We start from the raw sequence: 27,359 nt of genomic DNA, 5'->3' as shown, positions 1-27,359 counted from the left end.
TGATCACGTTTGCTTGTCTTTTTTTTTTTTTTTTGAATTACAGCATTTTTCTTCCACAAAGTTAAATCAATTTGCTAAATAGTGTTTGTCACAGGGCGGGGACCCAGGAGCGGCTGTGATCTCTTCTGGCGCCCCCTACCATGCCAAGTGGGTGTCCATGCACCCTCGTTATCTCACCCTTCTGAGCCCTCGCCCTCTCAGGGGCTCCTCTCCACTCTTGCCCCCTCCTGGGGCTTCTCAATGTGCTCGCACCCACGCCCGCACTAGGGTCTTGCTTGGGCTAACGCAATCAGGGCTCAGGCTGCCTCAGCCTTACCTGGCCCCCAGACCCTTTTCCCAGGTCTTACACCCACTGGGGCTTCTCCCAATTGGAGCTCAGGCAGCCTCAGCCTTACCTGGCCCCCAGACCCTTTTCCTGGGTCTTACGCCCACTGGGGCTTCTCCCAATTGGGACACACCTCCCCCCTCAAGTTCACAACTCACCAGGGCCGCTCTTCGATTTTGTGAGGTATGGCATCTCTCAAGGGTTCTTCTCTTCTGAGCCTCCTGGGCCATCAGTTGTTCCAGCCTTCTAGTTTTCTCCACCTCAGCTGACGGTAGGCGCCTGATTTCTTTTGCAGTTCCCTCCTTCTTCCCTGGTGATAATTGTCGTTCTAAGACTGCTGACTTAGCCTCAGCTCCCTCCTTCTGGGCCTTCGCTAGTTCTAACTCCCATTCTACTCTGGCCATCTTCTTTTGTATCTGTTCTATTTTCAATTGCCAGATAAAATTTTCCTGCCCCTGGCCTTCCATCACTTCTTTTTTGAGCCATGACTATCCTGACTTTATCTTCCTAGGTTGAGGCCTCAGTCTTGCTGTCTCAATTCCCCGCAGTGGGTATTTTTCTGCAGCTCCACCAACAAGCTGTGGTATGACTGTCTTTCTACAATGTCTGTCTCTATTATAGCCCTTGGGTTCTATTTCACTTTTTAAGGGACACGGGTTCCTTCCCCGTGCACAGCCAGCATTTCCTGGCCAATGCACCACTTGTCACAGGGCAGGGACCCAGGAGCGGCCGTGATCTCTCCTAGTGCCCCTACCGTGCCAAGTGGGTGTCCATGCACCCTTGTTATCTCACTCTTCCGAGCCCTCGCCCCCTCCTGGGGCCCCTCAATGTACTCGCCCCCACGCCCGCACTGGGGTCTTGCTTGGGCTAACGCAATCCGGGCTCAGGCAGCCTCAGCCTTACCTGGCCCCCAGACCCCTTTCCCAGGTCTTACGCCCCACTGGGGCTTCTTGCCTACGCCCACACTGGTCTCCCCCTATAATTGCCCACACTGGGCTGGGGTCAGGACACCCCAAAATGCAGTGCCCTCTCCAGCACCAGGAGGCCCCATGCTACCATGGAGCTCCTATGAGGCCTCCTCCACCCCTAATAACTTCTCCCAGTCCTCTGGTTTAACAACAAACAAAAACCATCAGCCAATCGGCCCCAACTCAAACTCTAGCTTCCTGGCTTAAAACTTAAACCCAAAGCCCTCTGGCTCATCATTATTTCCATCCCTGCCAGGGTTCCTCTGCCTGGTATTCTCACCCCTGAACTGCTCATGTCCTCAGGCCTCCCACCTCTTCCTACTCCCAGCAGAGCTCTCTCCTTCACAGCTGCCAGAAGGGGACTGTCCCTTGCCCTCAGCCTAGGCTGTTTATAAAGGCCAGGCCCTGCCCCCTTCTGGTCAGCTGACCTCTGGTGTTGTCCCAGCAACCCACACCTGTCCTTCTCTAGGAGCAGGGCACTTCACTGCCCTGCAACAGTGTTTTCCATAATAACAAGATAGCTTTCTGTAGTGCAATACAATCTGAAACGATCCAAAATCTACATACTTTTAGCCAACTTTGGGTATGATCTTGGTGGCTGGGAATAATAAGAAATTGTGGTTTGTAAAATATGTTTTTTGCTCTGGGATCAATAAGTAATTCTTTGCCAAATAATATATTTAATTAACAAAAAAAGGAAGAGAGTAATCATTATCTGTCACATTGTATTATCATTATTTCAATATTGTTTACTGCATACTGTTTTTACATTAGTTCATGTACTATATTTGAAGAAAAATGAAAATTTAACTTAAACTGCTTTGCTGTTTTGTACTATTGACTTGAATTAAAATATTTAATCATTTTTATTACCTATACAGAAAAAGGTACAGTTATCAACAGTAACCTTTGAATAGTGATGCTTTTTGTTTTTCACTTGGAAAATTCATGTACTATCTTTCAGGAATATAGCTAGTACTATTCATATTTAAGTTTTGTAGAGTCTCTTGGTAAAAATTAAACTAAATCCTACCTGTTTGCTAAGGTGTGTTTAACTTAGGCACACTCTTATGTTGTGACTTGATATCTACATAATGAATAATGATGTCGCAAATACCATCTGTATTTACTCAAATATAAAATGACACTAAATATAAGATGATGCCTCAGTATGTAGATGCTATATATGGAACATTTTAAAATTGGTTATAATTTTCCAGGTATAGAATCAAATTATTGGAGTTTTGCCTTGAATTTTTTCCCTTCCTACTGCTATAGCATTGAAAAATCAGTAGGGGGGGTCAGGTGGTCACCTTGCCTTCTGCCCCCCGCAACTTCTCCCTGCAGCCCCATCTCCCCTCTTAATGTCAAACCCTGATATCCTTGAGCAGACAGGAATGAGGGACAAATCTGAAAATGTAGTAATTTGCATGTAGACAAAATACAATTCAAGTAGTGCACAGAAGAGAAGCCTCAGCAGTTCTTGTGGCCAGCAACCTGGAGGACGAAGTAATACAAGTTCAGTAAGGGTAGTATGTAAAGCAGAAGGGTATATGTCTCTTCTCAATGGGAATAGGTGGACCTAGAGAAGACCTTGAACCAGGATGTGGGCATTTCCTTCAACCCCCTGGAAAGAGGCAGGGAGGGTGTGTAATCATCTACCTTATGCTCAGTATCTGCTTTCTCATCATAAGGAATCAAGCTGTAATTATAAGTCTATCTAACATAAATGTATATAATATATGTCTATATCTACATATATATTGGCTATATATGTATGGTGGAGGCCCAGGATGCTGCAGAGGCACGGGCATCAAATAGCACTCAAAGCTTCACTGCAACCCACTTGATCAGCCTGCAGTCTTCTCAAACCCTTCATAGGGCTTACAGAAACTTGGTGGGATTCATCCCACAACTGGGCAGTTAGCATTAGGGGTTATAGGCTTTACAGGCAGGATAGAGAAGGAAGAAAAGATGGGGGTGTGGTGCTTTATGTCAAGGAGCAATACACATCCTCTGCCAACAGAATGGGGTCACAGGGGCAAGCAGAAATGCTCTGGGTCAAGATACAGGGGGTCCATGGGGAGAGGGATCTAATGGTGGGGGTCTACTATAGACCCCCAACCAAGGGGACACACTCGTGGTGCTTGGGCCAGGTGCCAGATGATTGGAAGATAGCCAATGTGGTCCCCATCTTTAAAAAGGGAGGAGGGAGGACCCGGGCAACTATAGGCCCGTTAGTCTTACCTCAATCCTAGGGAAACTCTTTGAGAAGATCATCATGGAGCACATCTACGATGGGATGGCCTCAGAGATGGTGCTCAAGGGCAACCAGCATGGTTTTATTAGGGGGAGGTCATGTCAGACCAACCTGATTGCCTTTTATGATCAGGTCACAAAAGCATTGCATGCAGGTGTCACTGTGGATGTCGTCTTTCTGGACTTCAACAAAAGATAGTCTTTATTTTAAAAATAGCTCTTGAGTATGTACAGTTTTCTTAAATTTAATACTCTTCTACAAATAACTTATGAGTTTTTCTGGCCTATCAGTGCTATTTGATATTTGAAATTTGAGCTATGTTGTTTTGGTCTGATTGCAGCTTAGTTCATATTATATTGTTTCTGTACATGACTGGATATGCAAAGTTCTTAAAATGGGACTTCCACAGCAAAACCTTGAATTTATTATTTCAAAATCTACAGATGCTTCAAGCTTTTAATTATACTTATTCACCAGAATAGTCATCAATATTTTTCATTAAAATGTATTTACAGCAAGTACACAGCCATTGGGATGGTTTTTTTCCACTCTGGTGTAAAGGTTTGGATAAACCCCATCTTTCATATTTCTATATTAAAGTGACTCATGTGCTGGCTTTACTTTATGTGGGGGCTTTACTTTAGGTGTAGACAGACATAACAAGTGAAACATCTCAGAAATGTTTCAAAGGCCCTCTACACATGCAAGTAAAAGTATGAATTGATACATGGATTGATACATGGTTGTGGCAGGGGACATTAGATCCCATTGCACCTTATTGATGGTGCAGGGGGAGGCCAATTCCAGCAAGAAGCAAGCTTCTGCAGCTGGGAGCCCCATGTATCCCAGTTGAGAAGCTCTCATCCATGGGGGTGCCTAACATACCCCTGGGGCTAGGGGTTCATCACTGCAGGGATGTGTGAAATCCCCAAGGTAGGAGGATTACTGGTAGCCATGCTGTAAGGACCTAGCTTCTGCAGCTGCTGGGGCCGAGAGTCCCCAGCAGTTGTGGTACTCACAGCTCCAGCTGAGCAATGTGTACACCACTGTGGTTGGGAGTCTGTCCCCTGCCACAGGGTAGAATCTGCTACATGTGAAAATTATAGCTCAGTAGCAACCAGCTAGAAAGTTAGTATATATTTTTGAGGTCTAACTTTATAAGTGGTTGAAGCTCTTTACTGTATGATAGCTACTTTGCATGTGTAGCTGGTCTCAAGGTGATTGCACAATTAAACAGTTAATTGTCCAGTACCTGTACCATGTAGTGGGAGCTGGTTGAAACATTCCAAAATAATACCATTTTAGAGCACTGCACTTTTTGTTACATCTGCACAGGGGAGGAAGGGAGAATGGAACAACAGCCTGCTAGCTGTTCAGCATCCATCCTATGTCAGGTCCTCAAACATTCGAACCCCCAGTCTGTCAGACTCAAAGCCAAGCTTACCCCCTCTGCCAGACTGTGCTGACTCCCAGGGACCCCACCACCAGCATACCCAGCACCTCTCTGCTCAGCTGAGACAGGGAGACGTAGAGGAGGTTGGTAGTAGAGTGTTAAACTCCATTTGGGTCCAGTGGAAGGAAACTCCTGCCATCCTTACTTACCTCTCTGCTCCAGAGCTGATCTCCCCTCCTCTCTACCTCCCATCCCTGTAAGGGGGTGGTGTGTGGTGTGTGTGTGGGTACCCCCTGGCTGGTGCTAGAGGAAGCTGTAATGTTTCGAAGAGTATGTATGTCCCCTAGATGAAATGTTTCCATTTTGAAACATTTCCATGATAATTTAACCTGTGTCATTTAAATGTGTCATTTGTTGTGTCTGTTTATACCCCTTAGGTTTGCTTGTTTGTGCATTTGTCGGGGACTTTCTGTCTTTTACTGGATCAAAAGTGCTGCTATTGACATATGACAGGGAATTTTTTTATGTCTTCACTTCCAACTGACTCTCTGAAGTACATCATGGGCCATTAAAATTAATAAACCCCTTGGGGGGATATATATATATAAAATAAAATTTCTAGTAAGTTCATTTGAATTTTGAGTGGGTTGATTATTATATTCAAACAGGTATTTTCATTCCTAATATTCATGGATTATAGTATATGTTTAGATCTTGTATCATATAATAAAGTCTTTGTTTCATTTTAAGGGGTAGAGGTCCTCTGAAGAATACATCTGATGTGATTAATGCAGCAAAAATGATCTCGGAGTCAGGATCCAGGATGGATGGACTAGCACGATTGATTTCCAACCAGGTATGCCATTTAAGGATATGTATATTTATTTGGTAAAACTAAATTACTGTAGTAAGACTAACCTGGGTCTAAAATCAGCCCCAGCACCTCTGGTACACTAAGGGCTTCTATACATGTGCAGGGAAGTGACTCCAACATGCTATAATTGCAACATATTGGAGCAGAGTTGATTAACTGAGTCTGCTGGAGTGTGGTAATTACTGTGCTCCAGTGGACTCCAGCATCATGTGTATTAACAGCCTTATGCTGAAAAATGGTGGCCATTTTTCAGCACAGGGATGCTGATACACATGATGCTCCAAACACTTTTAATTACCACGGTGCTCAGAGCTGTGCTAATTAAAGCGTGCCCTCCTCCCCTTCACCCCCCAATCCATAGATGCCCTAAGTAACCAGTTTTCAGATGTCCTCATGGAATTTCAGGTCTTTCTTCCTAATTTATCTTCTTCTGTGAATTTCTTCCACAGAATTTTGGATCCAAAATTGGATGAGTCCCAGATGTATGGGACTCAATTTAGTATATAGGACTCAATTCCCATTGAATACATGCAGTGGTTCTGTAAAAATAACAAATGTAAAATATTCCAGTCCTCTTCATATCTTGAAGAAAATGTAACACTTCATCTGCCTGGACATGTATCAATAATTGAAGCCAAATGAGCTTTTATATAAGTATTCTATTGGCTACTTTCTTCGTGTGTATATAACAGTCCTGTATGTTTTGGAGATTCAGAGGGAGTAGATAATTGTGAGAAAGCGGGGCCTAGGAGCAGCCGTGAACTCCCTAGCACCCCCTACTGTCACATTAGGCGAGATTCCCTCAGAATCTCGCCCGCCACGACTTTGATGACAAATAAGTTGTATGGGAGGCTGCCTCTGTTCCCCTAGTTGACAGTACCGATGTTCCTGCCCCTACTCCGAAATGGGGTATCTCTATGCGCCCCGCCTTAAGGGCTATGCGTGCCTCCAACCTCCCCTTCAGCACGCCCCAAGCCTTGCAGCTGTTCTGGGGACATTGTACGGTCCCTCGCCCCTCTGGTGCCCTCTCTTTCTCTCTTGGGCACCCTGGGCTCAACGCCCGTCTGGCGCCCCCTTGGGCCGGGCTCCTATCTTCCAGCCCACTTCCTGCACCCTGGGCCTGTCTAGCCGGCGTCCAACTATTGCTGGCGCCCCCTGGGTCCGGCTCGCTACCGCCGCCCTACTACCGGCGCCCTTGGGCCTGGCTCACTACCGCCACCCTAGGGCCTGGCTCACTACCGTCACCCTAATACCGGCGCCCTTGCCGGCGTTCCTCGCCTGCTCGCCCTCTCTCTTTCTCTGCCCACTCTGGGGCCTTTCCCTCTCTGGGGCCAACACTGGGCACCTCATGCTCTTTCTCTGCCCCGCTCTGGGGCCTTGCCCTCTCAGGGGTCGCTACCGTGCTCCGCACGCTAGGGGCAGAGGCGATCGCCGCTGTGCCTGCCCCCTTGACCCTTCTCTGGGTCCGGTTGCCCCACTGGGCAAAACACCGCCCTTATGGGCTGGGGTCTGCAACCCCGCACACCGCACCTCCCCGGCACAATACGGTGCCTCTCCGGCACAGACAATAGTGCCCCACTGGCACTGTGCCCCTACTGGGCACCGGGAACCCCCAAGCTGCTGGGGAGCCCCTGTGAGGCCTCCTCACTCCCCTACAGCCTTACCCGGCCCTCCGGTGCAAACTGTAATATAAGCTCAAGCCACCCGGCTGTAACATAAACCACACAGAGTCTCCCTGCTCCAAACATAAACACAAGCCCCACCAAGGCTCTCAAGCCTACCTCCCTTTAGGACGTTCTTGTTCCCCGCATCATCGCAGCCGGTTAGCGTGGTAAGGCTACGACTACTAACTCAGGCTACTCAGCTCAGCCGCAGAGCTCCTGCTCCTGCTCCTGCTCCTGCGGCAGCCAGAAGTGAACTACTGGGCAGGCTCCGGCCTAAGCTGTTTATAAAGGCCCAGCCCTGCCCCCTTCTGGCCATGTGACCCGCCTGGTCGCCCTGGTAACCGGCACCTGAGCTGCCCGGGTGATTGGCAGCTCTGACAATCACACTCGCAGTCATGGGGCACTTATGTGACTCCGTGACAATAATGCATAAGAAATACCATCCCAAACTATATGGATTTATTCTCATATGTCTGATAACTTCTTTGTAGTTTCTGGTTTTTGTTCTGCCTTTCCCTAGCTATTGCTATTACTATTCAACATGTCTTATTTTGACACTTTCTGTAAAAATCCATGCTAAGAAAAGGAGAGTCTACACAGCCTGAACTTGACTTGAGTCACATTATGGCTGTTTCCTATGAAATTTCAAGGACAGAGGCTGACATGTAACTCTTTGGCACAGAAAGCAAGCAAAGATAAGCATGTGCAAAAGCAGTTCAAGACTCTCTTTTATGCTCTTCGGGCTGCTCTGTGAAAATCAATCTTACTGCAACATGTCAGAACAACATAAGAGCCATGGGTGATTGGTGCCTCCTAATACTGGCGGGGCACCAGTGGCTGATCGCCAATGGGGCGGGGGTCCGCTGTGGGCAGAAGTGCCATCGGCACTTCTCTTAGTGCCCTCTTAATGTCGGTGGGGTGGGACACCAGCCATTGCCCCCCACTCCCCAGCCGGCAAGGGCCAATCTGAGGGGGGGGGCTTGTGCTCCCCCATATTCCCTGTAGGTATCGCCTATGATAAAAACTGTTTTAATTTAGGTTGAATTACAACAGCCTCAGCCAGCGGTGGGTGGGGGAGAGGAAAGCAGCCTAGAATCCACATAGCACTGAAGTTTCCAGGCCATAAGAATTTTTATGTTAAGAAACCAGCATGGAAGCTGGCTGTCATGAGACCAAGCACTCCCTCTAGGCCATATTTGTACTGAGGTGAATCTTCTCAAGTAAACTCTAACTCTTTATAGCCACTTTGTTCCATCATTTCAGTGCAAAGTGTCTGCATCCTACAAAAGAAAAGAATCTATCCCTGACCACTCCTGCATTCTTATCTGTGAATAGCATTTGATTCCCAGTCCTGTCTCCTCCTGCCCACTGATCAGTAGCTACATGATTACTTTGAAGGCCCAGATAAGGATGGTATGGTACGATATAGCTCTTCTTCTTGCTTACATAACACCCATATTTCCATCCATTTTGGTTCTCTTTATGGTGTTAGGATCTGCCTTCTATTATGCATACGAAACAAGAACAGTATGTTAGTTTTTCTTGCTTCTGCTACATTACTCTCAAGACTTGAGTTAAGCAATCACTTTAAGACATATGCATTATTAATCTTCATTTGTGTTCAGAGGAACGGTTGGGCAGAAGAGAAGAGGATTCCTCATTTCTGGTCTTGATGGTGAAGTTACTTCAGCATGTATTCATTCTGCATGAGAGAATAGCTTCTTTTCTCTCAGAACTGTCAGTTATAAAGTAAACCCTCATAAAGCAAGTCACAAATATATTGCAGTGTATGAGGTAATGTCAAAACTGAAAGGAATAAAGAAAATGATTTAGTCAAGAAATCAATAAAACAACAAAAATGATTCTTAATGAAATATTTCTTTTCCACAAGTTTGGTTCTTTTCCCATTTTCTTAAATGTTATTTTTTATATGTCACTTAAATATTATAGAAGAATGAAGTATTAAAATAGTTTCCTCTAATTAAATAACCAAATAAAAAGTCTAATTATTTAACAAATGAATGGAGGGGACTCCAGCTAAGGATATTTTATAAACCCTTTTATCAAGTTGCATATTACATCCAGTGAAGTTTTTTGTCCCCAGTTTTATGTTAGAGACCTGTTCCAGAACCTCAAACCACTTATAGTTAAAAATTATGACTTAATTTTTAAGCATAATGACTTGATGGCCATTTTATATCCATTCATTCTTCTGAGCAAACTGTCCTCTGCTTAAGTAAGTCTTCTTATTTCCTGATTCTTCCCTTATCCACTTTCCCTTCATTCTTCATTTTTCTAGGCTAAATCAGTCCAACTCTTTTAGTCTCCCCATATAACAGGCTCTATAGTTTCCTAATCATCCTAATTGTCCTGCTCTTTTCTAGATTCAATTAATCTGTCTTAAAACATAGAATCATATATTTTGTTCCAGGTGTGGTTTAACCAGTGTCTTGTGTAATAACATTGTTACTTTCCTTCACTGTCTCTTCTGGACATACCTCACCTGATCATATTTAAAGTTTCAGATACCAATACATTTTTGTTTCACCGAAGAAATGCTATATTATGTATATGCTGAATCAGAACTGTAAATTAAAATGTGTCTGCCTCCAGCACACCAATTTTCAAATAATTTTTCAAAACTATGGGTATTGGCATTTATTTATGAAATATATTTTCCTGACTCTACTTCACCATATGCTACACAGCTGAGAAATTGTTGCCCAAACTGAAAATGCACTAAATCACAGGATTTGTTGTCACTTCTAATATTGTCATTTAGTTGGACCACATCAGTTTGCTATTCACAATCCTCCTGTAGCCTGGCTCTATTATTCTGGCTATGCTTTTTCAGTTAACAATAATGTATGACAGAGTTTTTAGTTTCCAAAATTACATTCAAGTAAAAGAACCAAAGAACAAAAACTCTTCATCTAGCTTTAAAAGTGAGAGAGAAGTTGAAAAAAGCAGTTGCTGTGTAATGATGAATCATTGTTGTATCTCTTTGACCTTTTCCAGTTCATAAAGTAAAGTCATTTCAAATTAATCATCTCAGTTTGGGCTGTCTGCAATTTCACAGAATCCAAGTTGAGAAATGTGAAACTATTTGAGTAAGTCCGTGCAATTTTTGTAGTGAGAAAATATCCTACAACTTACATTAACTGTATCTTACAGGTTCTACACTTTTCCAGTACTTATGCCATGTCCTGTTTTCTGCTTAAAAATATACTAATGTCCCTGCTTCTTATTCTGCTGTAAGTGATGTGATACAGGGCTGTACAATTAGCATAATTCGGTTACATCTCAATGCAGTTTCATTGCACTTTAAGATGACTCAGAGTTAACAGCTGTGAACATAATCACAGTACAGGAGCAATGTAAATGAAGTAAAATTAGTTGCAAATAAATCATTAACAAACTTATTTTAAAATAAGATGATTTTAAATCTCTTAGCTAATTTGTGCTCTGAAAGTATTATGGTAATTTAGATGATAGTTCATCTCTTAATTTGTGTTAAACTTGATGGAGATAAAAATCATAGTTAAGGGCCAAGTTCTATTAACCCTCATGTACCCAAATGATAGTTTTCCAGGCACATAAGTGGCTTTTTTGGCATTTAGGAATAATTTGCAGTTCTGTTACCCATGATGTAAGGATACATAAGTGTCCATACAATTACTAAGCATGCATAGTAAGGCACATAATGGTTGGGCAGGTACATGCCTATGTATATACAAACTTGAGTGTAAGTCCTGGAAAGAGAGGAGGAGTAGAGAAGCTCCACCATGTTTTAGCCCCAATAACTACATGGTTGGAAAATTTTACCACGGGGTGGGGAGAGTGCCCAAACCATTAGGCTATAGGTTAAGTATTATTTAGTTCTGTTTCCCCAGCTCTGTATTACCCTTTACATTTAAAATTCATTGGCTAAAATGGACGAAAAGCAGTGAGGAAGTTTATGCCCTACTGGGAACTAGACACCTGGCCTATGGTATGGTAGTCAGAACACTGTGCTTCTGAGTCAAAACCTCAAAATTGCAATCTGTAAGTTTAAAAAAATGTTATTTTTTAAATTGCTATTTGGGGCCATAAAAGGTAACAGAATTTGTCCCTGGAAGCACACCACAATTTTGTATGTCAGTGGATCTCAGCCCTTAAAGACTCAAGGAATCTCTCCATAACTTTTCTGAGTTTATAGCAGCATCTTCTACAGATGTAGGCAGAGGAAGCTCCCTCTTTTCCTCGTACAAGGGAGAAATACTTCCCTCCCTTTGCCTCCATGCATGAAGGCCAGAGGGTGTCACTCTGCCACTGTAAAGAGCAGGGGCAGGGGTGGCACTTTTGTCTATGGTGGTATGGAAGAAATCAAACTTCACATTGTGGTTGAATCAGAACTGACAGAGCCAGCTATTCTTTATTTAAGGCTATACTGTGATCACAGGGAGAATGCCATACAGCAAGGGGAATCACCCACTTGTCTGTTTCAAAGGATTTCTCAGACTCTCTAAGTTTACAAGTGTATTTATACTAAAGACTGAGAAAGAGATAAAAAATACACCTCGGAGAAACAAAAAAATAGTAAATTACACAGAAATTTAAGAAGTTTACTTAAACAAACTATCTATGCACAGGGCAAGATATCAAGATAACCTAAGGATTATGCAAGGTGTGCAGGATTCCTTATCTCAGAACATTTAACTGAATTAAGCAGTATCAGCACTTCTGGTCTTTGTCTGTTTTTCTAGTCAAGTAAGCTAATTACTTCTACAGTGGTAACAATTTCACAGAATCCAAGTTGAGAAGTGTGAAACTTCTTCTGTCTGAGCTTTCAGACAGGCCAGCTGCAGCAGGCTTATGGCAGCCCCTCCCATCGGGCCAGGCTGCAGCAGAGAACACCGTTCCCTGCATTTCCAAGAATCAGAGGTAAGGCAGGACATTTCCACCTGGAGGTGGCAGTGGAATGGCACCCTTAAAGGATTCTCACATCACCCTGGGGTGCTGAGACACCCTAGTTAAGACTCGTTGGGCCTGTCTACACATGCAACCCCACAACAGAGTTATTACTGCATCGTCATTTAGTACTTCCTTTAGTAGTGTCTCATGTAGGTGGGTGCATCTACACGGTCATTAATATTGTTTTGATAATACACATTAAATTTAGAACCTCCATTGTGAGGTGCTAGAAAAAGGCATATTAACCTATTTTAATTTCACAGAATCATGAGCAAAAGTGCATGGTTTTTTTGTGATGCTTTAATTAAAATAAGCTAATGACTATTAAAGTGTACATGTAGATGCTCCCACTGTTGTTTACAAATCAGATTTAAATTTAAAATAGCTGTACCTTGGAAATCACAATATTAAGACAAAATCAATTAACTTTCTGAGTCAGTCAGATGCCATTTTCATGTGTATAAATAATCTGTCCTAAAAGTATTGTTACCAGTAGATTCTTTAAAATGATGTGTTAGATGATAAATAATCTTAAGTGTTAAATTGTTCACTTGGATAAAACATTTATGTAAATGGTTAAACTAAAATAATATTTTCATTTACATCTAATGAGAGCTGTCGCAGGGGCACTCTGGTGCCCTGCTCCTATGAAGAGATACAGGTGCCTGTTGCTCGGGCAACCGCAGTTGGTCAGCTGACCAGAAGCGGGCAGGGCCTGACCTATATAAAGGTGATCCAGGCTGAGGCCAGGGAAGCAGTTCCCCTCTGGCAGCTGAGGAAGAAGGAGCTCTGTGGGAGCAAGCAGAGTAGGGAAGCCTGATGGCCTGAGCAGCTTCTGGTCAAGGATACCAGGTGGAGGAAGCCCTGGTAGGGAGTGGAATGAGGGTTAGCCAGCTTGCTTAGGGTTTATGCTGTAGCCCAGGGGCTTGAGTTTTCTGGGTGAGGCTGTAGGGGTTGAAGGAGGCCTCATGGGAGCTCTCCAGTAGTGTGGGGGTTCCTGGTGCCAGAGAGGGCACAGCAGTCTGGTGCCAGAGAGGGCACAGTAGTTAGGGGGTGCACTGACCCCAACCCTGAGAAGGGGGTTCAGTGGATTGAGGGCCAGGTAAGGCCGAGGCCGCCTGAGCCCGATTGTGGGAAGCCCCAGGGTGGGCGTGAGCGTGAGCAAGGCCCAGTGGGGCAGTGCTGTGTGAGAGAGGCCCTGGAGAGGGCGCCAGTGTACAGAGAGGCCCCGGAGAGGGCGCCAGCAAACAGAGAGGCGGGCCAGGAGGACGTCCATAAGGGTGCGGGCAATAGTTGACCCAACAATGTCCAGTACACCTGAGAGGCTTGAGGCGTGGTATAAAAGGTGGTAGGAGCCATGCATAGCCCATAAGGCTGGGGTGCACCAAGTCACTCCTTACAGAACAGGGGCCAGGATAAACAAGAGCACCATGTCCAAGGGGACAAAAGGCAGCCTCCATTATAAAATTAGATAACATCAAAGACATGGTGGGCGAGAACGAGGGTGCTTGATCGCCAACTTGGCATGGTAGGGGGTGCCAGGAGAGATCACGGCCGCTCCTAGGTCCCCATGCTGTGACAAGAGCACACTGAAATCTTTGGTTTGATCTATTTTTGTTAATCATCCATAAGAACATTTTAAGTGCAAAGGAAATGACATTTATTTCTCTAGTAAAGAAATCAAAGTAAAACAAACAACCCCCCATCCCCCAAAAATGATGGTCAAAGTTTCCTGCAATTATTTGCATTGAACTTTTGTGCTATAGTTCTGCCAATAGCTAATAGAAATGCATGTGGATTTTACTATATTCATAGCCAATGCATCATTTATTAAATCATGTTGAGGTTCTTCCATAATAGTATTTCTTCTCATATAAAAAACCACGCAGAATACTGTCATTAGTTGTTTAGTTTTCCATCTTTGTTATGTTTCTCAGGCATTCCAACCATCTTCTTTAGTGCTGTATAACTTTTGTGCCATCTGCAAATTTTTCCACTGCACTTGTCACTCAATTTATACAGACACAAAATTTAAATACTCTGCATCTGAACTGAAGATTGATGATCCATATTATTATTACTTGAAGTGAATATGAAATTACACAGAACTCTCATTTGTACATTGCTGGAATCTTCTCAATTGACATGAACAATAGTGGACTTTAAAATAAAGCAAAACAAAAAGAAAAAGAAAAACATAATAGTTGAAGACCACATAGATTAGTTTCAAGTAACAGATTCATTTTTTCTTGATACTATTAGCCCTGATGCATTAAAGACACAAATCTCCAGGTGACTAGAGGGCAGATTTTGGGGAACTGAACTAAAAGAAATAAAATATAGCTATTCAATTTGTCTATACACCTCTAATAATAATATTTACCTCTTAAATTTGTAAAGTAATGAAAACAAATTTGTATGGGGAAGAAACTATACAAAAAATATATTCTGATGGGTTTTTTTTTTCTTTCCTATTCACTGATGCCTGTAACTTGCATAAAAAAATTCATAGCGAGTGCATCTAAATGTGCATTTAACTGCACAGTAGATTAATCTGCTGTAGTGTAAAGCATCCCAGTCTACACATGCAATGCTATTAGATCTCAGCAAACTAATTTTCACCAGGGTAAGATAGTACTCTCAGAGACAGTACTATCTCTGTTGAAAATAAATGTGCCTAACTGCCTGTTTAAAAGCTGACTCAGATATATGTTGTGCCCAGTCAGCCCAGACCCTTGCCTGCCACCTAGCCACAAGGCTCCACACACTGGGGCACTCTTTTGCCCTAGCCAGTCTTAATGTCTCCTGGATCCCAGAGCTCACTCCCTGCACCCCTGCCAGCCCCAGGCTGCTCTACCCCAGCTCAGACTCTTGCAGTCCCAGGCACAGCATTTGCACATGTGCCTGGACTCTAGCAGTTTGAGTACCTACACATGCCATTAAGGCACTGTTATAAACTCCAGCACAAATTGTGCTAGAGTTTATCATGTCACCTTAATGACATATGTAGATGCACCCAGAGAGGAAGAAGGCTTGAGATTTAGAACCTGCTGCATTTTTCTTTTAGTCTGTACTAAAATAAACTTTCCCCTCAGTTACTTTGGGAAGTGGTGAACCTATCAAGATTACAACCTAGTGATGTACCTTTCATTTTTATAATTCTTCTTGACTCTAACAAAATTTTAAAACATACCATTTTTTTAAACTATGAACTAGAAATGAATATTCTGATGAATAATCATGAAAACTAAAGTCCTGGTTTACTGAAATCAATCGTGTGGCCAGAATTTTACTACAGGTATCTCATGAGTTAAGCAGAGTCTGATACTCCTTCTTAGTGCCACCCCTCTTAGATTCTACCTGAAAAAAAAAAAAAAAGATTATCACATAGACACAGAGAACCACAGAATCACATAAAATAAAGATAGAAGGGACATTTAGAAGTCATTTAATCTACCTTCCTGCTACAGCTGCATCAGTTATATATAAATGACTCCTGATAGGTATTTGTCAAATCTGCTTTTAAAAAAATCTTGTGATGGAGATTCCACAAACTCTCCAGGTAATCAATTCTAGTGCTTAACTAACTCTCTCTCGCAGCTTTAATTATTCTGACTCAACATTAATACTTTGAACCTGTCCTTATTGAATTTCATCTTGTTTGTGTGACACCATTTCTCTAAGTTGTAAATCATTTTGAATTCTAATTTTCTCCTCCATAGCCTTTAAAATATTTTCTATTCTGGTATCATCTTCAAATTTAACAAATATATTCTCAATTCCATCATCCAGGTAATTAAGGATTTAAGCCAGATGTCTCAGTACACCATGTGATATATATCCTTGTAGTTTCAGAGTGAGATGGTGGGCATGTCTATATGAGACACTACATTGCCACAGTGACGAGCTATGGCAATGTAGCTTGTTGCTATGGTGATGTAACATCAGTGGACACAAGCCACGACACCAACGCAATGGCAGCATAGCATCTAAAAATAACTATGCACCACTGGGACTGTGGAGTACCAGCAGTCAGGAGTTACTACATAACTATGCAGTACCAAATGCTTAGTCAGGAGCATGTGTAGATTCACCCATTGAGAATTACTTTTTAAATGCAGTTTTATAAGACATGAAAGACAATACTAAATTAACTTCTCTGGTGGAAATATATATATGGACTTCAACCTTACTGATGCTCCAAAACAATCCTCAGATATTAACATATATGCAAGCTTTCTATCAATATTCTAATAATAAGCAAAAAAGTATAATTAGTGCCTGAAAGCGGAGACGGATTGGGAGAGACTCCTAGTGGCAGGAAAGGGGAGGCTCAGCTGCCAGTCACCAGGACTGCACAGGTGCTGGTTGCCAGGGGCAACCAGTAAAACCAGCTGACAGGAAGGGGCAGGGCTTAGCCCTTCTTAAGCCCAGGTAGGAGGCCAGGAGAGCAGTTCCTCTCCAGCGGCTGTGGGAGTAGGAACTCAGCTAGGACAGACAGAGGGGAGAACTCTGGCAGTGTGAACATCCCCCAGTTGCTGCTGGGGTTGGGGAGCCCTCCTTCCTGCTCCCCCTTATTCTCTAGTAGGGAGTGAATCTGGTTTGACTGGACAGTCTAGTTTTTATGTTGTAGCCCAGGGACTTTGTATTTTTATGTTCACTGTTTTGCCTGGAGGACCGGGTGAGGCTATTAGGGGTTGGAGGAGGCCTCATAGGGACTCCCCAGTAGCATGGGAGTTCCTGGCACTGGAGAGGGGGCAGTGAGGAGCCCCAGAGTGAGAGGGGGCAGTGAGGAGCCCCAGGAGTAAAGAGGAGGGCCAAGACATAACAGGACCCAGGTCAAAACATGTCAACACCATCTGCAAGGCTTGGGCTGCAGTGTAGGGGAGGAAAAGGAGCCGCAGGCACCGCCCCTGTTACCAGGGTTTGAAAAATGGGCAGCCTCCCACTGATTACAACAACCTACTAATCAAGTAAGATCAAGGCATGGCAGGAAAGTAAGCAGGTGGTTGGCCCATTACAGGAGGGCAGAGTCACTCCCGGAAAGGCTCTGATAGTGATACTCCTGTCACAGTCATGTACCACATAAGTTCATACCCCCTACGATTGATTGGAATATATATCTCTATATACACAAATACTGTGACAATTTTCAGTCAAAAGAAAAATGACTACATTCTCATGGTAAGTACTACAGAAAGCTGTTTCATGAAGGCCTTGTTACACAGTTTAAACATGTATTACACTTATCACCTAATTTAAGACTCCTTTAACAAAGAGTAAGAACTTTAGTGTAAATGTGAATCAGGCTCTAGGTAGTTGGCCTGAAGGAAATATCTTTCTGTGATTAAAAAAAAAATATTCTACCCTCTCATAAATTCAGAGGAATGATAGGAAAAGATCTCTTTTATAATGCATGAATACTACTATAAAATAGCAGATTTGCCATGAGATTGTTATTCACATATATTAGCTGCTTTTAGGAATTTTGCCATTGATTTGAATGAAATAAGAACAGACCCATAATCTGTGAGTCACTTACCTGTGACATCTAAAAGGAACTATTAATTTGAGGTGAATATTAATATTGGAGGGCATTTCCATTCTTTTTAGTGCAGTTAAAGTTTCTATCTGAATGGCAGAGTAATACCACAAAAAGAGATTTAGTTTAATCTGTCAGCAATCCCTTGTAGTTGAGGATGATAATCTATCATGAATCTGTGGGTCCAAAGATGGCTGATGAGTCTGATCTAGGATCAAAAGACACTCTTGCAACTCAGGCACATGTTTCTGTTCAGGGTGGGTAGCTAGGAATTCTTGATCTTGTCCATGCATTTAAGTAAAGTAATAATTACATACCAGTGAATGCTGCCCACCTGGAAATACTTGCTAAAACAAATCCAGGAGCCCTAAGTAAGAAATAGCAAGGGAAGGTTAAGGACAAGGATTGTGCCTGTTACTTTATTCCCTCTACATGCTCTAAAAATCTGGATATCTGTGTTTTTGTTGCATGGTATTATTGCAGCAAAGCCACATTCTGATGTCTAGAAAGAGTGAAGTCTACTTTTGGGGATTAACAGACATAACGAGATTATATTTTCCTGGGGTGTCAATGGGCATTACAATTTGGAACATCTCCAGCCACTAAAGAGAAGTAAGAACTAGATAAATATTTTCAAGAACATAATTTAGTTTTAACAACTTCTGAGCTATGATTCCAACCAGTCATTCTCAGCTTTCACCCATGTGTGTTTGGTTCAAGAGTAGTCAAAGTTAGGTTCTCCAGTGTAGAAGAGAGTAGATGGATGAATTTTTTTGAAAAATGATTTCCCATGTTAGTTCCTATGCAAAAAAGAAAAGAAAAGGAAACAAAAGGAAAGGAAAAGGAGGATGGATGAATTTTTTTGAAAAATGATTTCCCATGTTAGTTCCTATGCAAAAAAGAAAAGAAAAGGAAACAAAAGGAAAGGAAAAGGAGGAGCAGGAGGCAGATTTGCCATTTAAGTAAAGTGCTATAAAGATGGGCTGAGTCTTGTTGCCTATATTTTTCCCAGGCATGGAAGACAGGACTCAAATATCACTGGTCCAGCGGGTTCAGACTAGTTCACACCAGTGCAAACTGGTTCTAATGGATTCAAACTGGTCCACAGCTGCTTTTCTGATTTGCACAGGCAGTAGATGCCCAATTACTTAAACCAGATTCAATGGACATAATGCTCCCATGTGGAGTAGATCATAGCAAGTTAATCCAAACTAGTCCACAATGCTCTAACCGGTTTGAACCAGTCCAAGCTGTTCTAAACCAGTCTATACTGATTCAAAGCCATCTAAAGAAAGATAAACTGATTCAAAACAATCCACACTGATTCAGACTGGTCCAATACCCCTGCTCCTCTTGCCCTGGGCTTGTGCCCCAGTGCGCCTGTGCTAATACATCTTGTTCCTGGGCTACAGCACCTCCAGCTACAGGAACACGGGATACGGTATCTTCTGTTGGATTTGAAAATGTTCACAAAAATTCAGTGACTAACAACCTTATAGAGTGCAGTAGAATTTAGATGGGAGTATAATTACAGCAAACATTTCTAAATGGATGACATTCAAGTCTAAATTTTGAATGCACAGTGTTGAATGAGTTTGAAATGTGTTAAAAAGTAGTAATTTATTTGACTATTAAGCTGCTTTGTTGAAAAACTTAGAACTTAACAAAAAGTCCTCCAAAATCTGCATGACCAAAAACTGAAGTGGTAAAAAAATTGCAGAAAGTGTTTTATGTGCTATTTTTAATTTGTAGTGTCCAGACCAATCATGTAAGCAAGATTTACTGGCTTACCTGGAACAGATCAAGCTGTATTCCCATCAGCTGAAAATCTGTAGTCAAGTAAAAGCAGAGATCCAGAATCTTGGGGAAGAGCTCATCTTGTCTGCTGTAAGTAAACATTTCAGGTGGAACCCTTATTGCTTGTTATAAGCTATACCTTGGGCTGAATTTGCAGTGCATAGGAAATGTCCTAAAGTTGTATATTTCTAATATCCTTTTTTATTCTCTCCTGCTTTGAACCTCTCATCACCATTGATAACTCAGTCAGGTGAGAGCACCACACTGAAAAAATAGCATTTTAAATCCAGTCTGCAGATATGTGTTTGATCACAGAAAGTGTAAGGCAGTGAAACATTTCAGCTGGTGTCTTTAAAGGAATAGAAAGCATTTGTGTGCAAGTCTTCTTTGAATATATGGATGGAACTTATTTTATTTTATTTTTATACTGAGGTAACTAAATTGTCTTCAACAGAGATACACTGATGGAATACAAGTGCAACCCATTTCAAGACAATGTGTGTCCTCCTCATTAATATTGAACCTTTTTCATTTCTATGAATGTCTTTATATAATTTTTTGATTTTGCTGCAAAATGTGTGTGTGTCCAGATGAAAAAGACTAGAAAATAAAAGTACCAATAAGCTGAAAAAATCATGCAAATGAGGGTATTTGACTTAGAGAATGAAACAAAGCTAAGCACATGGTGAGTTGACTTCACATTGTTTTGGAGACATCAGACCACAGTTAATAAGAAATTATTCTGAATCCCAGTTAGAAAAGTGTTCATACCTTTGCAAGTGTACAAGTCACCTAAGGATCTAGGTATTCACCATATATGTTACTCTGTGTAGTAGTAGCAGTAGCAGTAATAGTAGTGTGGTAGCATCTAGCTCTGCTGTTTATAGACCTATGCTCGATGATGAATAAATACATAATTTTTCCCTCCCCAGATGACATTGTCTGAGTCATAGAATCAAAGAAAATTAGGGTTAGAAGGAACCTCAGGAGGTCCTCTAGTTCAGCCCCCTGCTCAAAGCAGGACCTCTCCAACTAGATCATCCCAGCCAAGGCTTTGTCTAGCCAGGCCTTAAAAGACTCCAAGGATGGAAATTCCACAACCTCTCTGGGTAACCTGTTCCAGTGATTTACTACCTTCCTCATGAGAAAGCTTTTCCTAATATCTAACCTAAACTTCCCTTGCTGAAACTTGAGAGACAATTTTTCCTTGTTCTGTCATCTGCCACCATTGAGAAGAGTCTAGCTCCATCCTCTTTGGAATCCCCCTCCAGGTAACTGGAGGCTCCTGTTAAACCCCCTCTGTCTTCTAGTCAGCAGACTAAGTAAACCCAGCTCTCTCAGCCTCTCAGAAGTCATGTGGCCCAGCCCCATAACCATTTTCACTGACCTCCACTGGATCCTCTCCAATTTATCTACATCCTTTCGGTAGCGGGGGCCCCAAAACTGGAGACAGTACTCCAGATGTAGTCCCACCAGTGCCAAATAAAGGGAAATAATAACTTCTCTTGATCTGCTGGCAACGCTCCTACCAATACAGCTCAGTAGGCTCTTAGCCTTCTTGGCAACAAGGGTACACTGTTGGCTCATCTTCAGCTTATTGTCCACTGTAACTCCCGGGTCCTTTTCTGCAGAGGTACTGTGTAGCTCGTTGGTCCCTGGCCTGTACTAGTGCATGGGATTGTTCTGTCCAAAGTGCAGGACTTTGCAGTTCTCCTTATTGAGGCAATATGATATAAAGTAGCTCATACAGTGTTTGGAGACATATTTACTTTCCTACTGGAAGGCTGAACCTAAAGTTTCCCTGAACACATCATTCTTAAAAAAAAAAAAAGTGTAAATATATAATCAATAATTTTGGCATGTGAGTTTTCTCTATTCTCTTCCTGCAAAACTGGTTGAATTTTAATGTAGGAAAGTATTTTGTTTAAAGCTAGAATTCTTGATAGATTTCATTTGACTGACAATTTACCTAGATTTGAATCCTCTGCCTAACATAAGACTTGAAGTATATCAGCTTTTGCAATCTATCCTGGATATCCAACTAGAGGAAAACAGCAAATGTTAATATTTGTAGTTTAGAGAGAGAGAATTTTGAATTGAATGACGTAATATTGTTTGAAGTGAATGCTGGATTCCAAATGAGTTGCAAATTAATCAAAAGGTACTTTATTATTCATTCCTTGCTTCCTTTTAAAAATACTGCTTTGAGCCACATCACAAGTAATATATAATTAAAATTTCAGCACACGTGCTCAATTATAGATTTTTAAGTGTATGTGAGAATTCTGCATTTTTGATGGCACAAATTTTCAAAACTTATTTTTTCCCTTTCGTCTTTTTTCTTGCACTGCTCTATTCCTTGGTGAGTTTACATAATCCGCCCATCTACACAAGACTTTTCTTTGCCTGGACAGTCTTTTTGCTGTCCCCAGCGATCTCCTGTTTTACCTTACTGTGTACATGAGCAATAATAGGTATGGCCACGCATAGTGCTATATACCCCAGCACTATATCTGTATGGTCTAGAAATTGCCACACTAAAAAGCTCAGCACTATACTTAACAGTGCACTGAGGTTCGTAACGGGCTGCATAACTTACACACATGCACATACACTCCCTGTACACTTGGGCATTAAATCAAGTGATATAAAAAGACAGACCCTGACATCATTACTGGCAATACAGACAAGAAATGATGAAAACTCACTTGCTCCATCCACTGTTAATTGAAGTCCCAAATAGATGGGGGCTTAAGAGAGTTAAAAGTCATAAACTGTTTATACATGAAGCCCACAAGCTCCTGGAAGAGATTGGGGATGCTAAGCCAAACCTATGGGCAGCAACGGGGTGAGCCAACTGCTAGGAAAGGTCAGACTTATTCCTTCATCATTTGATACCAAAACCAAATGAGTCCCCCATTGGGCATGACCTTGACAGAGAAGCATGGGTCAAGCTAAGGAGACTAAGATCTGGATATGGATAGTTCAAAACAACACTTCACAAGATGAAAAATTTGGACAGCCCCCTATGTGAATGTGGTGTCCAACAAACTGCACAGCACTTAATAGAAAATTACAATCTCTAAAAAAGCCCAGGCAGGGCAGATGGAATCTGCACATCGAGAGATAATACCAGACAGTGGCTTGTAGATTTGGAAGTTGATATCTGGTGCCATAGAAAAGAGAGAGAGAGACCGTACTGATGGCTATGATAGAAAAAAAGGCAGATAGATGCAGAGCTCATTACGTTTTGATGTACCTTTTATGCACTTTAATTTTGCTTTCATTTATTAAAAAGCCAAGCCAGTATTTTCAGATTTTATTTAAAAAAACTCTGGGAAATAGTCAAATAATTTAAATACAATCTAAATGGACTAAACCATTGTCAACAATTTGGATCCCCACATGTAGTGTTTGCAAATATTTAAAAAGCTTTATCTAGCATAGTGAAAGAGGGAAAAGCAAGATGTTTTTTGTATTTACTGGTTTTAGTTTTATTGCTGTTCTTTACATTTTAATATTTTATAACAGCTGAGCTCCAAGCACCTGGGAATGTGAATGGTACAGGATACAGTGACATTGGGTGCATGCAAGTCTTCAAATCAACTGTTTGAAGTTGAGTTGTTTACTTTGGGTAATTGGAACTCCTATCAGTAGAGCACTGTACAAACTCAGTGAGCATGTCTACACGTTCATTAATGCCCCTTAGATACTGCAGATTTAGTTTAGTACTTACTGCACAGTAGGACTGGCACATGGTTATTTTGTGATGCTTACTGTGCATTAGCCTAATACCACTGTGCAGTAGGCTATTAGCATGATTTTTAAGCAACATACTACTGTGCAGTGTTATTAGGCTAATGTGCAGTAAGCATCTTGTGTAGACACGCCCAGTGTCATGTGCCAGGAATTGTACAGACATCTTGCATTGGCAACAGCTTGCAGGCAGGGGGACCCTGTGTACATCTTAGACTTCTCTGTGTGTTCCCCAGCTACCAGAGATTGCCAAGAGGAGCTGAGTGCAAAGGGCAGCTCCAACTGGCTGGCTGCCACAGGGGAATACCCCTCCATGGGGAGCTACTGCCTGCAGTAACCTCTCCTATCCTCCCTCCCTCCCTGCTCAGAGACTTCCAGAAAAGAAATGAGGAACCTTTTCCTTTTTGGTCAATTGTAGGCACCTCATTTTTATTCTCTTGCATCCCAGCATGGATGCCTATCCCTCTCAAAGAGATCAATGGTACTGGGAGCTACACCATATCTTCCTTGCCATTCTGCATTCATCTTGCCAGAGGGTAAGGGGCATTCTATGTTCTTATTAATCCAAGAGATCTTCATGCACAGGGTCCAATGCATCTTCCTGCACAGGGTCTAGAAACCCAATGTCCTGCATGGGGTCCTACCAGACTATTTAATTACCAACCCCCTTGGATGGCCAGTGACTTCCACTTGGGTGACAAACAGTGGGCCCTATTGGACGCCATGGATTGCAGGTTCCTTTGGGAGTGCCTCTTGACTACCTACTGGCAATTTTGAGTCCATGACATATGCAGCAATTGGTGCTTGCCAATTGTCCTGCGCATCTGGCATAACAAGCAGTGGCTGCAAAGCTTCCACATGTGCTGGGCCACCTTCTTAGACTTTGTTGCTGAGCTGCCTCCACATCCCCCTCATTGAGCAGCAGGATATCAGCAGAAGGCCACCTCTGACTTTGGAGAAACATATTTCCATTGCCATGGGGAAGCTCACCACCCTCAAACAGCCTCCATTCCATCACCAACCAGTTCAGCATGAGCAAGTCTGCAGCTACAGTGGCAGTCAAGGAGTTTTTCTGTGCCATTCAGGACATGCCAGTGGACACTGTCATATGTCTTGGCAACCTGCATACAGTCATCACCAGCTTCCACCAGATGGGCTTCTCCGACTATATGGGGGTTTGTTAATGGCACACACATTCTCATTCTCTGCCTGCTTCAAGGCTTTATGGAGTTCATTAACCACAAGGGTCATTTTGCAGGGCATCATCAACCACTGTGGCTGCTTCACTCATATCATCCCCATCTGGACAGGCAGTGCACAGAATGCTGATGTCTTTGGCAACTCCATGCTCCCAGGGCCCCTAGCACTGAAGTTGGTGGGGTCCTTGTTTCTTCCCTTATTACCAGGGACATGACCTACCTTCTCCTTCCCTGACTCATGAAGCCCTACACAAGCCACCTGGACCACAGGTAGGCACTTTAAGCACTGCTTCAGCAGGCCCATCATGACTGTTGACTAGGTGGTGGAAGGTGCAGCCAACAGTCATGATGGGTATCACAAATTCAGATAATTGGAGTGGAAAATATCTCCTAGGCCACCTGCTGTGATCTTCTAACATTATAAAAAATATTTCCCAGCATTTTTTTTCACAAATGTCTGAACTAATTTATTCTTGATTGTCTCTGATGGTATCTAAAATACTAAAGAGATGTAATAGTAAAATAAGGAAATCAAATTTCACAAAGAGAGGTACTTAAATAAGGCATCCAACTTCTACATTTGGATACATACATCAACTTGGAATAGCTATTTTACTTAATTACCACTTTGAATGTATCCCAGGTCAAATTTTATTTCACAGACTATTCATACAGACTTACTTTTAGCTCTCTGGACTTTATGAAAGAAGATCTAGAAATATCTTCAGTTAACATATAAATTCAACTGCAGTAAAATACAAATACAAGTTCTATAGCTACCAAAAATCCTTTGCCTGACATCATCCCAACTTTCCAGTGTCTGTGGTGCAAGGAGATGGTGTCTCACATAATGTACAATGACTGTGGCAGCTGGCAAGCTAATCTGCTTCCCCACTTAGTCTGTCATTCACTGCTAGAGAGAAATCTTGCATCTGGAGTCAAGATTTTCCTACCTCATATTATTCCTTTGGCTGGAAAAAAGACAGAGGGGCAGTGCAAGTCCTAGTGCTATTTAGCTATTTTTTCAGGAGGGAAGAGGGTAGAGGAGGTGTAGAGGATCTTAGCAGTTGGTTCTTTAAGAATTGGAAATAGAAATGTAGCAACAGGAAATGAACTTGAAATTTTTTTAACATTGGCTGCTATGAAAATCTTCCTCAAAGATTAGTTTGTCTTAAGTGAAAAGGGTTTTTTTGTTTAGGCTAGGAAGGGAATTTCACCTATCTGGCATTACTTCCACTGGCTGTCTGGCTGTGAATTGGTGAACTGGTTCTAAGAAGGTATTACTGATTTGTAAAGTATTTAAGAATACATTTACATTCAAGACTTTCTGTGACATGCTCATTTTGATGGGAAGTTTTTCTTAAAATACTTCTGCCACTTCAGAATCTCACAGTCTGAAATCCAGAGTTGCTCTTGCCTTTAAAATGAAAATGCCTCCTCTAAATAGTAGTCTTAGTTCATCTCCTCTTCATTAGTACAATGTATTTTAAGTACTTGAATTCCAAGAGTGTAGGATAATATGCCATAAATATTGAATTATATTTACTTTCTTTCCTCCCACGTAGTAGCCCATCAGTTGAGTTTGTTTAAATTTGTAGGCATAGTCTTCATTATAATTAACAAATTGGCCTTACAGTGTCTCATAGAAACCAGTGTCATGTTAATTATTTTATTAATATTAATTATTATGAAAATATACAATTCTAAGACTTGCTTAGAGATTCAACCCATTTCAAGCATTGTAATTGTTATTTTATTCTATTTTATTTTACCTTATATATTTCTTTGCCTTTTTGTTGGTCCAGGACTGGGTAAGCAGACAGTTTTTGCATGGAAAGAAACATCACATAATTTGGTTTTAGTTGTGTAGCTATATATGAACTTTCACCAGCTTTGTTTCTAATGTAAATTTTTTTCATGCCTCTTCTCTTCTATACTCATGGAATACATAATGAAAACCCAGCTCTAAAGCAGGAGCTATCTTTAGAAGGCAAAAAAAACTCATGTTTGCATGCTTATGAATTATTTACCATTGTATTTTTTAAAACCATTTACAATTTGCATATGCTAAGTTTGCATAGGAAAACTAAAAAAGAAATAGCAGGGATGTTTTATTATTGGTAGTTTTACTGAAAGCACACGCTAGAGGTCATTCATACTCAGCAAATACAACAATGCTACTTTGACAATAGGAGAGAGCAGGGTATGAAATTGTATGTCACAGGCCATTTACAGCTCTTCAGTTTCCACTGGGAGAATTGCCTTTCTCCCAGTAGAAAAAAAAGTATGCAGATGTTCAAAGCAAAAATGGCTGCTCCAAGAGAAAAAAAAAATGGGAACACCTAGGAATGCTAAATTGCTTCTGGGAGAGTTTGTCCTGGGACACTCCACACTTTCCTCCAGCTTAACTCTTCTTAGGGACTGGGAGGAGTGGAGTTAGGGGAAAGGAGACCTTGCCTTCCCAAGACCAGGTTCACCCCAATAGGGAGAATGTGTAGGGGGCAGCTGCTTCCCATAGACATGAGGGGAAGGGAAGAGCATCATCAACTACTCCCTGTCTGTCAGCTCATGCCCTGAGTTGTCAGAATGGAAAGTGAAGAGAAAGTAGGGGAGTGAGTTCAGTCTGTG

General features: G+C 42.0%; 1 protein-coding gene across 5 annotated transcripts in view; it reads left to right on the top strand.

Annotated features, from left to right (window-relative positions):
* CTNNA3 (catenin alpha 3) overlaps positions 1-27,359 on the top strand; it is a 1,496,635-nt gene that overhangs the window by 1,445,092 nt on the left and 24,184 nt on the right. For all 5 annotated transcript variants that reach the window (XM_090056878.1, XM_090056880.1, XM_090056877.1 and 2 more), the window contains 2 exons: positions 5,697-5,802; positions 19,732-19,866. In XM_090056878.1, the coding sequence (XP_089913004.1) occupies positions 5,697-5,802; positions 19,732-19,866 (241 nt within the window). The remainder of the gene's footprint in view (positions 1-5,696; positions 5,803-19,731; positions 19,867-27,359) is intronic.

The sequence above is a fragment of the Crocodylus siamensis genome, chromosome 7 (genome assembly GCF_052110815.1).
Source record: "Crocodylus siamensis isolate JL-2025a chromosome 7, ASM5211081v1, whole genome shotgun sequence".
In the NCBI taxonomy this organism is placed as follows: Eukaryota; Metazoa; Chordata; order Crocodylia; family Crocodylidae; genus Crocodylus; species Crocodylus siamensis.
Note: the sequence above shows the minus strand (reverse complement) of the source record. Positions and strands in the feature narration are given on the sequence as shown.